Genomic DNA, 18,641 nt, shown 5'->3' with positions numbered 1-18,641 from the left:
GCTGTCTGTCACATTGTCTCCGCCCATTACCGGCTCTGAAATGTCACATGTAGGCGGGGCTTGCAACTGCACAGCCAGCCTCACGTACTGTGTTCACTTGTAGTAAACATACAACCGAGTGCGGCACTTGCAGGGAGAGATGCGACGATCTAGTCAGTGGGGCCAATACAGAAATAGCTTTAATGATCACATATATATGAATAATAAAGCACACCATGCTTTTAATAAAAATTAACGTGTTCTCGGCTCGCATGATGAGGTGTATGGGGCGGGCCATAGGAAGAGGCGGAGCTGGAGCTCACTGCATGTGGATTTGCCTCCTCTTGTCATTGACAGGCGCAGGCTGAGGGGCTGTAGAGCTCCTTCCAGATGAGCCCAGCAGTGATTGGCAGGAGGATGCGGCTGCTGGTGCGGTTCGGCAGCAGAATGCTTCCTGCGGCTCCTAAATTACCTGCTAGGGGGGCAGCAAGTGGGAATTCGCGGACCCATAGTGTATGCGCCTCTGCTCCAGGACACTGGGCGCCACCTAGCGGACATGACACGGGGATCCGGGTGTACAACAGCCTGAGCAGGAGGAAGGAGCCCCTAATACTGCAGAACCCGTCCATGGCAACATGGTTAGCCCATCAGCACACTAGCTTGTCTTTTTTGTATATTGCACTGCACCATTCTTTATTTAAAAGTGTGAATTACTATTAAAGGGGTAGCTAGCAGTAGTTAAATAGTTATTTTAAAGAATACAATATGAGATACGAAAAATCAAACTTTAGGAAGAACTACTGTTTAAAAAGTGTGACGTCATACAAGAATGCAAGGAAGAACAAGAGGTCTAAAACCAGAGGATCATATATTATGTATATATATATATGTTGTTTTATAGAGCTATTGTATTCCACAGAGCTGTACAATGGGTAAACAGGACATAACAATTGTCACAATTGTGTGTAACATAAAAATTTGGGCATACAGGAACACAATATATATATATTTTGATCTATTCATTTTCCTGTATCCATGAATATAAATAAAAGACAAACTACTCTTTGCATGACTGATGTATGTCAGTTTCATTTTTTTAAATTAATTGTAAACTAATTTGAACATTTGAGCTTAGGTAAAGTCATCAAAGGCAGCCCAATGCCTAGTTTCAATGCAACTGTTGAACTTGTTATTGTATTGTCATGTGATCATATAAAGTATGTGTGTGACTTTAAAGTATTCCACTGATTGTAATGTAAACGCTATATAAATGTAATACAGTAGCCAAAAATCACTGAATTCAATGTTCCTTTACACAGTGGGGTACGCCTAAGAAACCAGATTACTCTAAAGAACCATGTTATTTCTTTCCTCTTCATAGGTATAGCTGTGGACCAACAGTGTATGATCACTCGCACTTGGGACATGCATGGTAAGTTGTAATTAGATGGTTTGTGCCTTGGATCCAATTTTGAAATCACAAATTACTTTACAATATACATGTATTCAGTTTGGGTGAATTGAAACACAGCCTTATGTAGTGATTTATTGGGAGTTATATACACATCTTGGTGTTACTGTGAGTGTTAGTGTTATAAAGTTGCAGTGTGCTGCTTGTGCCAGAAGATGGTAGAATATCATTTAGGTTCGGTAAAGAAAAAGTTTATTTTGTTTTTCTTTTTTTCCCCCTACTAAATGCCAGAAGTTGGGATTTAATGCAAATAAGGTTACTGAGTTGAACCCAGGAAAATACACAATACCTTGAATGTTCTACAAGAATGAGATTTAAACATTAGAAGCATTAAAATGCTTAAATGTAGGTCCTGGGAAAATGACAGGTTCTGAAATGATAAAAAAAAGATTGGAGTCCTAACATGCACCACTATTTTAGGAGAATGGTCAACAATAAGTCAATGTTGATAAATGTATAAAAATGCACTTGGCGTGAAAAAATCTATAGGTAGAGCATAATAAGGTTTGCAGGATACAAAGAAGTGGGAACATGAATGCAGAATATTTTAGTGGTTGCACCAATAAATTGCAGTCTCCAAGGCTAATAGTCCCTATTTGCTGTCTTTTGCTGACATTTAAAGATACACGAAGGGATAGAATTAAAAGTGCATAACTCAACACATGCTTATTTATACTTTTCTTTCTCTTTCAGTTCATATGTTCGGTTTGACAACATTCACAGAATTTTAACCAAAGTCTTTGGGATTGATGTTGTCATGGTGATGGTGATTACAGATATTGATGACAAAATAATCAAGAGAGCCAATGAGGTAACATTAGACATTTTAGGTTGTTTAAACCCAAATTTGATTGGGTTTAACCACTTCGCGACCCTAGGACGTACTCTTACTTCCTATGAAACAAGTCCTAAAATTAGCGCTTTATCTTCACAAAAAAATGGAAAGAGTTAAAATACTGACATTTGAAATAGCCGTGGGTGTCTAGTTTTACAATTTTTATGATTTGATGGGGTAAATCGAATTGGCTAGGTTTAAAGATGTCCCATGTGTCATACCTGCCGTGTCCGCCGCGGTCCCTCGCCGGTCTGCCGCTGGTGGGCGGCGCTGACGCGCTCCCGTCCCCTCAGTGTGACGTGCCCGCGGCACGTACACTGAGAGGACGTGCCTCGGGCACGTCTTCTCGGTGTACTGTGCGCGCGGCACGGACGGAGGGGCACGTCGATGCGGCGCGCCCACGGCGGACGCATGATAACATGCGAGCCGCCGTGGCACGCCCACGACGCGCCAGTGGTCATGAGCGAGCCGCCGCGACGAGTCGGCGGCACTCGCAGGGTTATGAGCGGGTTGCCGCGACTCGTTCGCGGGGCTCGACTTCGGCGGCATCTGCCGATGTGGCACACCCGCGGCGCTCGCGGGTGTAGCACACGCAGATGCCGGTTTGTTTTTTTATTTTTCGCGCCGACGCCATTAATGTGCGCCGGTCGCGATGACGTCTTCCTTTGTTGTTTCCTTTTGGTTGCTATGGTGTTTCCCGCATAACAACTTTGGCTTGTATATTAACCTTGATCCTGTGCTGCCTGCCCCGACTTTGGCTTGTATATTGACCTTGCTCCTGTGCTGCCTGCCTCGACTGTGGAACTTCCAATACCCGTTGTGCTGTGCTACGCTACCGTCTCTGCATTGTGGGTGCATAATCCGTGTTGTCCTAGGTCCCGCATAACACATTGAACGGGCCAAACATGGACCCCGCGGAGATGGCAAGTGTTCTCTCCCGTCAGGAGCTGCAAGAACAACTACTGACGTCTCATACCTCCCAGCTGCAGTCGCTGTCGAAAAAAATGGACACCATGACAGAGTTGCTCCGGTCAATGGCGGCTGCACCGCCCACCAGGTCCCCTTTTGCACCAAGGGAACCCAGTCCCGATGAACAGGATCCTACAGCACGGTTACCACTCCCAGACAAATATTCGGGAGAACCCAAGGAATGCAGGGGATTCCTGAATCAATGCCTTCTGCACTTCCGGAACAATCCTCGGGTTTTTCGTTCACATGCCAAACGAGTTTCCTTCATCATCTCGTTACTTAAAGGCGAAGCATTACTTTGGGCCTCTCCCTTGATTGAGCAGGGGTCAGAGTTACTCGATGACTGTCCTGCCTTCATGGAAGCCCTGCGGTCTGTCTTTGACATGCCTGGCCGTAGAGAGACGGCAGAAGCCTCCTTGCTGGAGCTCCAGCAAGGACATAAGACTTTGGCCCAGTACACCATCGAATTCCGCACTCTGGCATGTGAGCTCAAATGGGATCCAGGGGCCTTGAGAGCAGCATACCGTAAAGGACTAAACGAGAGAATAAAGGATGCGCTCTTATTTCATGATCCACCATTCGACCTAGAGGAGTTCATCGCTCTGTGTCTTCGCGTCGATAAACGCATCCAAGAAAGGAACATAGAGAAAGAGAGAAACCGCAAGTCTCGTCCCTACATGCCTCAGTCCTCGCCTCTGCCACCACCGATCGTCCCCAGGTCTCCTACTGACGAACCCATGGAGATAGGCACCATCCGCCATCTCTCGGACACAGAAAAGACCCGAAGGAGGAACCTCGGCCTTTGTTTATACTGCGGACAAACAGGCCACCTCCTGCGTTCCTGTCCCGTACGTCCGGGAAACGAAAGGGCTTAGGGAGCAGTCGAGGAGAACCCCTAAGCGCGACTATTTCCACTCCTCCAAACCGCATGTTGCTTTCCATATCGCTTAGGTGGCACGACCACACTGTGGTCACCCAAGCGTTCATAGACTCTGGTGCGGCGGGAGTGTTCCTCGATGAACAATGGGCAGCACGACATCGCGTGCCCCTGCGTACTAAGAAAACACCCTCAGTCGTTACTACTGTAGACGGCACCCTGTTGGGTCCAGGCGTAGTCACCCGAGAGACCTCGCCCCTTACCATGTTCATCGGAGCTACCCACAAAGAAACCATTGTGTTCGAAATAATCCAGTCCCCGCATGCGCCTCTCATACTGGGCTACACTTGGCTGCCAACCCACAACCCACGTATCGATTGGCAAAGAGGAGAGATCTTGGCTTGGAGTCCCCGATGTCACCGTCTTTGTTCCGTTCCTTGTCGACGAGTAAACCTTGTCCTGGAAATCAAGCCAACAGATCCCAAACTCCTGGTACCCAAGCAGTATTGGGACTTCCTGGATGTTTTTTCCAAAAAACAAGCCGAACGACTACCTCCCCACAGGCCTTACGACTGTGCCATTGACTTGTTGCCTGACACCATGCCGCCTAGAGGGCGTACCTACCCGTTATCAGAACCAGAAAACGAAGCACTGGAACAATACATAAAGGAGAGCCTGGAAAAAGGGTTCATACGGCCCTCCTCTTCACCTGCTGGTGCCGGCTTCTTCTTTGTGTCCAAAAAGGAAGGATCGCTTCAACCTTGTATTGACTACCGAGGTCTTAATCGCATCACCGTAAAAAATCGTTACCCCCTTCCTTTGATCACGGAAATCTATGACCGGTTGAAAGGAGCCACGATTTTCACAAAACTGGACTTGAGGGGAGCCTATAACCTGATCCGCATAAAGGAGAACGACGAATGGAAAACCGCGTTCAATACGCGATTCGGCCACTACGAGTACAGAGTCATGCCCTTTGGTCTCTGCAATGCGCCAGCGGTGTTCCAGGCGTTTGTCAACGACGTGTTCCGAGACATGCTACTCACGCACGTAATCGTATACCTCGATGACATCCTCGTGTTTTCGCCCAATAACGACATCCATCGTAAGCATCTCCGTTCCGTACTGCAGAGACTACGCGAAAATGGCTTATATGCGAAAGCCGAGAAATGCGTATTCGAACAACACAGCCTTCCCTTTCTGGGATATATCATCTCTGGCAAGGGATTGGAGATGGACCCTGCTAAACTGACGGCTATCACAGACTGGCCGATTCCGCGAACCGTGAAAGCGGTCCAGCGGTTTCTGGGTTTCGCGAACTACTACCGGCGATTCATCCGGAACTATGCCAGTATCGCAGCTCCCATCACCGCTTTTACTAAAAAAGGAGCAAACCCCAAGGTCTGGTCCAGCGAGGCCATAAAGGCGTTCCACCTGCTCAAACGAGCGTTCATCTCAGCCCCTGTACTACAACGCCCGGATCCTGCCCTTCAGTATATTCTGGAGGTGGATGCATCAGAGAACGGTGCGGGGGCTGTCCTGTCTCAACGTCATCCGACTACTTCCAAATGCCTTCCTTGCGCCTTCTTCTCGAAGAGCTTTTCCTCTGCCGAACGCAATTACGACGTTGGGAACAGGGAGCTGCTAGCAGTGAAACTCGCCTTGGAAGAGTGGCGACATCTCCTCGAAGGAACTAAACAACCCGTCGTGGTCATGACAGACCATAAAAACTTACAATAAATAGAAAGTGCACGGCGAATGAATCCACGACAAGCGAGATGGGCACTATTCTTCACCAGATTTAACTACGTGATGACCTACAGACCCGGCTCACAAAACAAAAAAGCAGATGCTCTCTCTCGACAGTTCGACTGTCACCACGACTCCCAACAAGAAGAACCCATCATTCCACAAAAACGCATCCTTTCCTTTCTGTCCTCTGCCGTTATGGCTAAGATCCGTATACAACAGGCCCACATCACCGCGTCTCAAAGACCCCCTGCGGGACGTCTATTCGTGCCACAACGCTTTCGCACCGCTGTCCTGCGTTGGGGACATAACTCGTCACTTGCTGGTCACCCCGGCACGCGTAAAACGGATTTCCTTTTACGGCAAACGTTCTGGTGGCCTTCCTTGTCTCATGACGTCAACGCGTTCATAGCCGCCTGTCCCCAGTGCTCTCGTCACAAGACACCACACTCCCGTCCCCACGGCCTGTTGTTACCTCTCCCTGTGCCTAGGACGCCCTGGACTCATATTTCCATGGATTTTATAGTAGACCTCCCTGTCTCACGAGGACACACCACCATACTCGTGGTAGTGGACAGGTTCTCCAAACAGGCCCATTTTGTCGCGCTACCCCGACTTCCCACAGCAGCACAACTGGCAGACGTCTTTATACGAGAGGTGGCTCGGTTGCATGGTCTTCCCCTACACGTGGTCTCAGACAGAGGTCCACAATTTATTTCCCGGTACTGGCAAGCCCTCTGTCATGGACTGGGCATTCGCATGCACCTCACGTCTGCCTACCATCCTCAATCCAACGGGCAAACGGAGCGTACCAATCGAACCCTTAAGCAATATTTGCGTATGTACATCAACGACAGGCAAGACAACTGGTCTTCCCTTCTGCCCTTGGCCGAGATGACCTATAACAATTCCCTGCACACTGCCTTACAGTGTTCTCCCTTTTTTGCTGCTTTAGGGTACCACCCTGTCGTCCTACCTCCTCCTTCCTCGTCTCGTGGTGGAGGCTTACCGGCAGTGGAGAAACGGGTCTCCGACCTGCGGGCTCATTGGAGGAGGCTGGGTGCACAATTGGCTAAAGCTCAGGCTCGCGGCAAGAAAGCTGCCGACAAGGGACGCGCTCCTTCCCCTCGTTATAAAGCCGGTGACTATGTGTGGTTATCCACCAAGCACATCTCCCTTCGTCAGCCCTGCCGGTCCCTGGGTCCCCGATATGTAGGTCCCTTTCGTATCCTCAAGCGGGTGAACGAGGTTGCTATGTCCCTTGCTCTACCGCCATCTATGAGGATCCCCAATACCTTCCATGTCTCCCTTCTGAAGCCGTGTGTTGCCCCCCGTATCTCTATTGCTCGTCGCCCTGCTCCTGTTCTCGTCCGTGGCCACGAAGAACACGTAGTTCATCGCGTCCTTGATTCTCGTTGGCACCGTGGCTCCCTTCAGTACTTGATCGATTGGAAGGGTTATGGCCCGGAGGAGCGGTCCTGGCTTCCTGCTCGCTCCGTTCATGCCCCTCTCTGTATCTCCCGCTTTCACGCTCGCTTCCCGCTTCGTCCCGGTCCTTCGCGCTCGGGGCGCGCTCCTGGGGGGGGGGATTGTGTCATACCTGCCGTGTCCGCCGCGGTCCCTCGCCGGTCTGCCGCTGGTGGGCGGCGCTTGCGCGCTGACGCGCTCCCGTCCCCTCAGTGTGACGTGCCCGCGGCACGTACACTGAGAGGACGTGCCGCGGGCACGTCTTCTCGGTGTACTGTGCGCGCGGCACGGACGGAGGGGCACGTCGATGCGGCGCGCCCACGGCGGACGCATGATAACATGCGAGCCGCCGTGGCACGCCCACGACGCGCCAGTGGTCATGAGCGAGCCGCCGCGACGAGTCGGCGGCACTCGCAGGGTTATGAGCGGGTTGCCGCGACTCGTTCGCGGGGCTCGACTTCGGCGGCATCTGCCGATATGGCACACCCGCGGCGCTCGCGGGTGTAGCACACGCAGATGCCGGTTTGTTTATTTATTTTTCGCGCCGACGCCATTAATGTGCGCCGGTCGCGATGACGTCTTCCTTTGTTGTTTCCTTTTGGTTGCTATGGTGTTTCCCGCATAACAACTTTGGCTTGTATATTAACCTTGATCCTGTGCTGCCTGCCCCGACTTTGGCTTGTATATTGACCTTGCTCCTGTGCTGCCTGCCTCGACTGTGGAACTTCCAATACCCGTTGTGCTGTGCTACGCTACCGTCTCTGCATTGTGGGTGCATAATCCGTGTTGTCCTAGGTCCCGCATAACACCATGTAGGATATAGGCACAGATAAGATCAGATGTCAAAAGTCTGAAAAAATGCACACCTCCCAAATGTGGCCTTTTTGCCCCAAGACAACCAAACAAACCTATGCATGGGTAGTATTACTGTACATGGGAGATGTTGCTGAATGCAATTTGGCGTGTTTTTTCAGAGTGACATATACCAGCAGCCTAATATTCATACCTGAAGTACAATGTGTGCGAAAAAAACTACAAAAATTACTATCACAAAGTTTGAGAAAGGCTGGTAGTAGAATTAGTGCACCCTGGTGTGTCTTGTTTTCAAACATATATGGTTTGATGAGGGTAAATTGAACTGACCTGCTTCAAGGATGTCCCAAATAGGACATGGGGACAGAATGACCAGATTAAACAAAAAGGTTTTGCAATAGCAATTTGCAAGAAAACATAAAAACACTGGATATTTATTTCTTATCTCAGGACAAATATTAAAACAAAGAAAAACTTGCCTTAATCATTTTAATTATTCAGTTTAAATTAATAGAGGATAAATAAAGAATCTATGACTCCTGATGCTGTATTCAGGAGTAAAAATATTAGTGATTTGGACCAGCGTAACTAATGCCATAATCCTATCCATATTTTGTTTACAGCTGGATATATCCCCAGTGGCACTGGCTCGTATTTATGAACAGGAGTTTAAACAGGACATGGCGGTGTTGAAGGTATCCTAGGGATCTATGTGGAGTGTGAATTATCTAGCAGTAGCTACTTATATTTACTAATATTTTTGCTTCTGTGCAAATATTTCTGCTGGTCTGTTATTCTGATCAGCCTTACCACAGTCCATACAAAGATACTATCCAAACTGTGAGAGAAATTCTTATTTTCAATAAGTATCCAAAATTATGTATGAAAGCCATTATTTGATTTACTCCTATGTGAGTTAAGGATGCTCTGGAGATTTGGCATTGTATCTAACGTGCCGTCCTTAATGTCATTCTGCAGGTGTACACTTAACTGTGTATACATGCCTGGCATCTCAACAATTACAGATCTCTGCAAACTACCATAATACATAATTCATTCTCCTCCTGGCTTTCTCTGTACAAAAACCAAAATGCATGCTTTTAGATGTTTAACTAGATTGAACGCTATTCCAATCGGTTTTGATGTGCAGGAAGTATACTTAAGTATGCTTCCGCTTCCTGGCTTCAGTAGAGACGGCCAAGAGGATGAGAACGTGAGACAGAAGCCTCATTTAACCCCAGTAACTAAATACATGCAGCAGTTGTCATGCAATTGTTATTTTTTAAAGCATGGACTCTAATACATTGCCCCTTTAATGGAATTTGTCCCAACAATAAGCAATAGCAGCCCAAACTTCTACTTGCACTGGGCACATACTGCCTTTATCAGTTTATGGCTTCTGAAGTTTTCCAGTTTTACTCGCAATTACCCTGATTTGGTGAGTGCATGTTGTTTAACTAAGTGGATAGTTTGCCAACATCACGTACACACAGTGTGTGAATGGACAATCCAGAAGAATGAAGTGTATTTGTATGCAGCGCTGACTTTTCATCCAGTTTTGTCTGTTCTCTTTCTAGGTCCTCCCTCCCACTCTATATATGAGAGTTACTGAGCACATTCCACAAATCATATCTTTTATACAGCAAATTGTGGCCAATGGGCATGCCTACACCACCCCTGAAGGTAATCTTTGATAACATAAGCAGTGCCATGTTCAATGGAGGTTTATATTAAGGAGTTCATTCATTCACATGTTACAACTCACCTTCTTCATGTGCGTTATGAAGGTGAAATTGCAGGAGCTTGGTTGGTATTGTATTATTCATAGTTGCATAAGTGAGCATTCTCAAGTAACATCTGTGATGGTCCAGTGCATTGTGCAGGGCTAGCTAATTACTTCCTGCAGGAGGAACATGACAGGGATGGTAACTTATAATGTAAAAATAAATGAGTGAGTTCAAACTGCAGTTATCCTAACTCATTTGTTTTGCCTAGACTGCAGGGTACGAAAGGTGCGGGGATTGTCTCGAACTATGTGTTCTAAAGGCAAGTGGCACAAAATTACAGTTGGAAAGCACGCTAGTTCTGGTGCTACGGCTTGTGTGCAGCTGCTGGGCCGTGGAAACCCATTTCATGAAGTTCCTGACATATAGTGCTTATGTTGCTTCCAGAGGCAGTTTGGAACTCTGTAGTGAGTGATGCTACAGAGGACAGACAGTTTATACACACCTTTGCACTCGGCAGCCCTGCTCTTTGAGTGTGAGTGGTCTACCACTTAGTGGCTGAGCTGTTGTTATGCCTGGATGCTTCCATTTCACAATAATAGCACTTATTACAGTGGACTGAGGCACTGGAACTGATTTGTGGTAAAAGTGGCATCCTATGAGAGTGCCATATTAAAAGTCACTGAGGTCTTTAGTATGACCCATATTCTATTGCCAATGTTTGTCTATAGGGATGGCTGCCTATGTGCATTGTACTCCTCTTAGCAATGGATGTGGTTGAAACACATAAGCTCATAAATGAAATAGTTAGGAGGGGGTCATATAGTGTACCCCTTTTCCCAGACCTCTACCTAGTAATTTTTTTTTTTTTTGAGTAAATATAGGCAAAGACATCTTGTGCACAGCTCCTACCATGAGCAGAGGCTTTGTGTACCTGGCTCCAGACCTACTATGATACATTTGGGACTTTTTGTGCTTAATAAAAAGACTTGATGCATGTTAAATAGCGACGATGTTTGATGTGTGGTGGGTCCTACACCCCTCTTCGCTTGACTACACCTTTTTTTTCTCCCCCCCACAATAGATATACTCGTATTGACTCCCTCTTCCTTTCCCACCACCACCTCTCCTATCTTTATTCCGCTGCTATTGGGTCTCCGACTCTTAGTGACCATGCCCCGGTACACCTGACCTTACGCTTACCCCTACTCCCCCCGAGGGTCTGGAGCTGGCGCCTCAATAAAACCTTGCTTGATAATCCTGCGTGCGTCGAGGATCTCATGTCACATCTCAGACACTACTTTGGGGATAATCTCCTCCCCGACACCCCTATCTTGACAATCTGGGAGGCCCATAAAGCCGTTATCAGGGGACACCTTATTAGACTGGGCTCGCAACGTAAGAGACTTAGCCAGGCTGAGCTTTCCTCTCTGTCTCGTCGAGTAGCGGAACTTGAGCTTCAACATAAGCTCTCGAAGATTTTGGAACAGCTTCAGGGGCTCAGGTCCCGGCTCGCGACCCTTTTAGATTCTAAATTATGCAGAAATTACCTCCTCACCAGGAAACACTTTTAGTAATTGGGCGACGAGCCCGAGAAACTACTTGCCCGAGCGCTGCGTGCCGGGAGAGTTGCTTCATATATCCCCAAGATCAGGTACGCCAAAGGCTCTCTACATCACACCACTAAGGACATTGCTGCCTGTTTTGCGACTTACTATCGGGAGCTTTATAACATTTCCCAGGGACGGGAACCTGATTCTCATACCGCGTCACTCATGGATGAGTTTTTGTCTCACCATCTCAAGAAACACGTTTCGCGTTCAGATAGGGAAGGCCTTAATTCCCCCATCACTTTAGAGGAGGTGGATAGGGCCCTTAAATCTTCCCCTCAGGGCAAAATTCCAGGCCCGGATGGGTTAACTCCCCTCTATTATAAGAAGTTTTTCTCAGTCCTTGGACCGCATATGATCACTCTTTTTAATTCACTTGCTGTGGGAGGTTCCCTCGATCCCCACTCTAATGTGGCTCACATCACAGTAATACCGAAGCCTGGCAAAGACGCAGAACTGTGTGGCAGCTATCGCCCAATTTCATTGATCAATAATGACCTTAAGATTCTTGCGAAAGTCTTGGCCCTTAGGCTTTCCTCCCTTATTCCTGATTTGATACATAGCGATCAGGTGGGTTTTGTCCCCGAGAGAGAGGCTAGGGACAATACGATCAAGGTACTAGACTTACTGGCGCAGGCTCAGCATAGACAGACTCCCTTCCTTTTGGTGTCCTTTGACGCAGAGAAAGCCTTTGACAGGGTCTCGTGGGCCTTCTTATTTCGGGTCTTGGAACGGTTGGAGTTGGGTCCTCGCTTCATACAACAGGTGCGTACCCTTTATGCCCTTCATTCGGCTTGTGTGAAGGTTAATGGCGTCTTATCTGAACGCTTTCTGTTGGCCAACGGCACGAGACAGGGTTGCCCCCTGTCTCCCTTGTTATTTATTTTGATGATGGAACCCCTCGCCAACGCTATCCGCTCGAACCGTGATATCTCTGGTCTCACGGTGGCGGGGACTGAATATAAGCTTTCTATTTACGCAGATGATATGCTGTGTATGCTCTCTGACCCGCTGTCGTCCCTTTCGCATGTCAAGGCCGAGCTTCAACGGTTCCATACAGTTTCCCAGCACAAGATTAATATTCAAAAGTCCGAGATTCTGGGGTCTCATATCTCTTCTGCCTGAAAGCATCTGTTCAATCATTATTTCCCTTTCGTTGGGTGGACAAGTATTTGACTTACCTTGGTGTTCGTATTCCGGCGGACCTCTCTACCCTGGTTAAGGTTAATTTTGACCCGCTACTATCTTCTGTCATTACTGACCTTAGACGCTGGTCTTTCCTGCATGTTTCCTGGTTTGGTAGGGTGGGTGTTCTGAAGATGAACATCCTCCCGAGATTTTTATATTTGATTCAGTCCCTTCCTGTTTATCTCCCCAGACCCTACCTTAGGGCTTGGCGTAGAGTCCTCACCAAATTTGTGTGGTCTGGACGTCCCCCCAGACTAGGCTTTAACTATCTAACTCGTCCTAAAGACCGTGGTGGCTTGGGCCTCCCAGATGTTGAAGGGTATTGGATCGCCTCCCGTAGGGTGGTGGAATGGGCGGCTCACGCTCCCAAGCAGTGGGTAGACATTGAGGATTCCTCCTTTGCTGCGGACATTTCGGCGGTGCCTTGGCTGGCGGACCTTCACCGTCATCCCTTGACACATAGCCCCCCAACTCTCCTTCCCACACTGCGAGTGCTTCGGACTCATTTGAAACGGTTGGGTTCCCCCGGTCATTTGTATCCGATCTCTTCCAACCCGGCCTTTCCCCCGGGTGTGGGGGGCGGTGTCATTAGTCATCTGCCACCTGACGGTGTGAGGGTTCTCCGGCTTCACCATCTGTACCTGGATGGTGGGCTCCGCTCGGTCTCCTCCCTATCCCAGACTACTCCGGTTTCTTTTAGCCTCATCTTTTTGCACCACCAACTCAAACATTTCTTGGCGGCGCTTTCCCCGCTATATGACCCGGAGACTCCTTATACCCCTTTCGAAATTATTTGCGCTGACGGGGATCAGCACACTCACCTTTTATCTGCTATGTATAATCTGTACGTTACACACCGCTCTCAGGCTAAGCCGTACTTCTGTGGGAGAGGGGCCTGGGTCTTTCTTTAGATGATGAGGATTGGGCCAAGGTCCTTCTTCTCACCCATAAGGGAGCCATCCCCTCTAAACTCCAGGAGACGTCCTATAAATTACTTACCAGATGGTATAAGGTTCCAGCGGAGCTTCACCATTTCCTGCCCCACGTTCCGCCGCAGTGTTGGAGGTGTGGTACGGGCGTTGGCACTTACCTCCATATATAGTGGGACTGCCCTCTGGTGCAGCCATTTTGGTTAGCTGTTGAGGCGGTGCTTCGGGTGCTTGTGGATCCAGTTTTCCACCTCACTCCTGAGATTGTCCTCCTCCATCACACACGGTCGAGCCTGTGATCCTATAAACGTTCTCTGACTATCCAGCTACTTAATGCGGCCAGGGCTACTGTCCCTAGGTTTTGGAAGCAACCCATCACTCCTCCGATCTCTGCTTGGCTTTCATATGTTAACTTTCTGTGTCAAATGGAGGATCTGGTGATGTCCTCTCGGGGATTTGGTTATGTCAATGGTCTGAAATGGTTGCCCTGGCAGGATTTTCTTAGATCATCTACCTTCCAGAGGATACTGCCGGGTCTTCTTGGCTCTTCATCGGCTCTAGATCCTGCTTAGTTTAGTTTATATCTTCAGTTTAATGCTGTATGTGACTCTCAGTCCGTTTTACCCGGTTCTGGGTTATTCATTTCTCAGCTCCTTCACCTGTGAGGTACCCTATCTTCCCAGCCGTTTATCGCTTGCGAGGAATTTGGCTGTATATGCTAATGGTTCATATGCGATTTATATGCTTTTTATGATATTTTTATGCTGTGCCTGATGGCTGTATTATCTCTTGTCATGCTCATTCCACCATGCATATGGGTTTTTTTGTACAGCATCTTATACCTCCGGTGCTTCTATTGTACTGTTTTTATTTCTTATTCAATAAACTGAAAATTGACAAAAAAAAATAGTGAAGATGTTGATAGATAAATCTGAGCATGGCATTCAGTCCAATGATTGGCTGCGATCATCACAAAATAATTTGTGAAATAACTAACAGGTTAGCACCAATCTCATAGTTAAGCCCTTTTTTCCTCATTTATTTTTTCTCCACTATTACTCTGACCCAAGTGAACAAGCCAAGCCCTGCCATTGAACTAGAATTTCACTGCCCCTATGTGCTATGCCTAGCACTGTATGGGGCAGACAGCCCTCAAGTGACCCTGTTTTACTCCACACTGGCCATCTCACACAACACGTTGGGTTCTGTAGCGTGTGGCCACCGGCTGGATGAGGCAGTGAGCTGCAAGAGTATAAAAATTTAACATTTGGCAATGCAGATGTCTTTGTGATACCACTAAACATCACCATTCTGATGTGTGGCATCACACAGCAATAATACTACCCCCATGGGGTAGTATGGGGGCCTCACATAGCAAAAACCACGACATGCCAAGAGGTAAAGATATTCTGAAGTAATGCACCAGTGTTCAAGCAGTGGTTTCATTTGAATCTACCTATTAAGACATTGCAGAATGTTAAGGAATCTGTTCCAGACTCTGTAACCTGGAAAGTTTGTCCATTTACCCCAAGATTTTTGGAAAAACAGACTATGGGTTCTCAAGTGTGGTCCTGCTTTATTATGTGTTGCCTTCACCATGAAGAAAGAGTATTCATTAAAGTGTCCCATTTTATGTCCGTTCCTTTAAGAAGGAAGTACTATTGTTCACATATTTTAATTGAAAATCAGAAAAGTGAAATCACCAATTGTTTGACCTCTTTTCCAGGGAATGTTTATTTTGATGTCGAGTCAATTGGAGGAAGATACGGGAAATTTCCGGGTGCATTAGCCAGTGGCAGAAATGATTCAGGTATTAAGCAGAAAAAAGGAAAACATTTTTAGGAATGGTATAATCCGAATGAGCGTTTAAGCATTCATTGGGATTTATTTACCGGGGGGGGGGGGGGATTGGTTTCAACTCATTGACTTCATTATGTGTTATTGTGGTCTAATCCCAGTTTGCTTCTGCTGCAGGAAGAGCTTGGCTGGCCCTGTACAATGTAAAATTAAATCAGTGAGATTTCTTCAGTCTTCTTACTGATTGAATCATACATTATGTGGGGCCTGCTCAGTCCTTCATTACTGGAGAAACATGTCAGTATTTGTCCTTTTAATTTGTGCATAAATGTATTATGATCCCTTTTTTTTATAATTATTTTTAGAAGCCAGGAAGATATATTCGTCTCTATCTGCAGTATTTTAGGAGTAGTTATTCTCTTTCCCTCCTTATTTATCACGCCCTTCTGTGTTTGTGTAGACAAAGCTTCTATATGGTACTTCACTAGTTTAAGAAACATGGATAATTGGAGTTGACTAATAGAATCAAAAACCTTTTTGTGGAATTGACCTGTCAGTCTTTGTACTGGTTGATGTCCAAGTACGTTTGACTGCGTAATCTTGTTTCTTTTTTTGTTTATGGTCTGGCTGTTGTACAGTCTTCCAGAGTATCTCTTGGTGCTTTATAAATAATAATAATAATAATGGAATAGTAGCATTGTCAGTTTAACAACGCTTGTTATAACTATTTTTTTAACAGTTACAAGTGATAAACGACAAACCCGAGACTTTGCATTGTGGAAGTCATCAAAACCTGCAGAGCCGTTCTGGGTTTCTCCTTGGGGTAATGGAAGACCTGGTTGGCACATTGAATGCTCCACAATTGCAAGGTCAGTACGGAGTGGTACATTTTGGCTTATGCCCTCATATTGCCTGTTTTAGTACAGAATTACGGGTGCAACTTTGGGTGTTCATTATCTGCAGTAATGGGATCTCTGTTGGCTTTGATCCCTTTACGCTTGGGGCTTATATTGCCAGCTTTAAAGTTCTGTCTATGGCGATCTGAATCATAAACGTCATGCCCCTGGGATGGAATTAAAGGCATCTCTTAGACACATTGTTAGGTATGGCAGTGGTTGCATCTTCCTAACACTAATAGACATTTGCCATAATACTAATGTTGCAAAAATTGGACCAATTTTTCACTTAGTGTTAAATCTGTGATTAAAGCATTCTTTGTTCTGAACCAAGAGAATGGAAACCCAAACATTAAAGACAAATCTAGTTGTTGCAAGATTAATAAATCAATGCAATTGAATGCCCTTCTGTCCTTCATTGGGCAACATAAATAAAAGAAACTCCAATGGCACTGAGGTCACTGTAATAAAGCAGCCTCATAGAATTCTTCTGCAAGGGATTTTTCTTTTGCCGTAAGGGAAATATGCAATGGATGTGGGGGTTTGCACGCCTTAACAGTAACACAGTATGGATTGGGAAAGATTACATTGACATTAATTACAAAAGTAAAGCTATAACCAACAAAGATAATGATCGCATGGATGGCATAAGGAGTACAGTGGTAAATGATCTTAAGTAAAACAAAAGGAAAAAATCTGAAGCTGGAAATCTATAGACCAGAAGTTGACAAATTTGGGTTGGAGTTAGGCAACTTATTTTTATGTAAATTTATTACCTCCTGGTTTGCAGTTAAAGCATGTTTTTTTGGGACAATGCAACATAAATTCCACCTTTTTTCAGTGCTGCACTGCTTTCTACGGTACTGCAGTAAACCCCTTCATGATAAGGGGTATTTTACACTATAAAGACGCAAGCTTGTATTTTTAACCATTATTCTTACACTTACACACACTAACACCATACAGAATAAGACATGCTAACGTCTTATGCTCACAAACACTAACACCTTGCACACTATATGCTGTCATACACACTTATGCTAATGCCGTACTGTAATTTACACAACACCATACACACTAATGCTACACTCTTATTCATATGCATACACTATCCAACAGCATACACCGACGGGCTAACAGCATACATATATAAACACACACTATTCACCCATACACACTGAATCTGGCACTACAATACAGTAGACATACTGACTCTATCACTGTAGATTTACACACACACTGGTTCTAGCACTATACATATACACACATACACGGCGCTGCTACAGTATACACACACACTCACAGACTGACTCCAGCACGATACATTTACACACTGACTAACACTACAGTAAGTACTTGAATACACACGAGGGAATCCGCAAGGTGTGGAGTTTTATCGGAGAACAAAGATCAACCATCAAGGGAACACTTCACAGTTTCTTCCAAACAGGTTACGTTGCACTAGCCATATTTGTATTCTTTTTGAGGGGTGTGCGAAGAAATGGTCACTTAGCATATATGTGAAGGCTGATGTATATTAGCCTGTAGTTGTGGGAGGGGCTATGGTTATTTAACCAACGCCTCTCCCTTCCACAGCTACGTTACAGCTCCTAACGTAGCATGAATAGACTAACATGGTAACCAGTGGTAGCAGGGCCTGCAGGAGAGGAAGGGGGCAGCCCTGCCAGTGCAAGATGGGCTTCCAAAATTGACTAAACTCTCGTGAATTAAGGAGACCGATGCCACCCACTAGTGAGGTGAGCATGTCCCTCATTGCACCCTGTCCACAAAACTAGATTGTGGCTGGCTGGATCTATGAGGAGGAGACAGGGGACTAGCAAACGGTGGGTAGAAAAATTCCGCTATGCTGGCCGAGGCAGAGAAAGGAATGTATCACCTTGTTAATACAGCCGTCGATTTAGCAACCTACCAAAGCGATGTGCCCCGGGGCATTATTTCTCAAGCAATGTCTATCTCCTATTAAGTGTGGAATCCGGTTTTAAGAGAAGCTGCTGTTTTTCATCCCTCCCCGTAATTCCAGATTAGGGTTTAGCATGTGGTTCCTTTACAGGTATTATGGCTGTACCTCCAGAAGCTCCCTGCCCCTTATTTCCCATACGAGCTTCATCATAGTTTTCCTCCTTCCGGCTGATGAGTTTTCCTTTAAATGCGCCTCTGTGGGTATTCAGCCCAGAGTCAATATGGGGGGGGGGGTTAAGATCATGGTTGTCGCTCCATGTCCGTGAATCTGTTACATGTCTGCTTCTCAGGCTCCTCGTCCGTGAGTCCGTTACATGTCTGCTTCTCCACGTCCGTGAGTCCGTGTTACGTGTCTGC

At 46.5% G+C, this 18,641-nt stretch overlaps 1 protein-coding gene across 1 annotated transcript in view; it reads left to right on the top strand.

The window, feature by feature from the left end:
- The first annotated feature begins 396 nt into the window (after positions 1–396).
- Positions 397–18,641, top strand: part of LOC149299951 (putative cysteine--tRNA ligase, mitochondrial) — a 30,620-nt gene continuing 12,375 nt past the window's right edge. The window contains exons 1-7 of the mRNA XM_089485885.1: positions 397–617; positions 1,361–1,411; positions 2,144–2,261; positions 8,784–8,855; positions 9,738–9,843; positions 15,338–15,421; positions 16,148–16,277. Coding sequence (XP_089342011.1) covers positions 397–617; positions 1,361–1,411; positions 2,144–2,261; positions 8,784–8,855; positions 9,738–9,843; positions 15,338–15,421; positions 16,148–16,277 — 782 coding nt within the window. The remainder of the gene's footprint in view (positions 618–1,360; positions 1,412–2,143; positions 2,262–8,783; positions 8,856–9,737; positions 9,844–15,337; positions 15,422–16,147; positions 16,278–18,641) is intronic.

Source organism: Sceloporus occidentalis, unplaced genomic scaffold (genome assembly GCF_023333645.1).
Source record: "Sceloporus occidentalis isolate IW3139 unplaced genomic scaffold, rSceOcc1.0.p SCAF_27, whole genome shotgun sequence".
NCBI classification, from domain to species: Eukaryota; Metazoa; Chordata; class Lepidosauria; order Squamata; family Phrynosomatidae; genus Sceloporus; species Sceloporus occidentalis.
The sequence above is the reverse complement of the archived record's forward strand: the minus strand, read 5'-3'. Positions and strand labels throughout refer to the sequence as shown.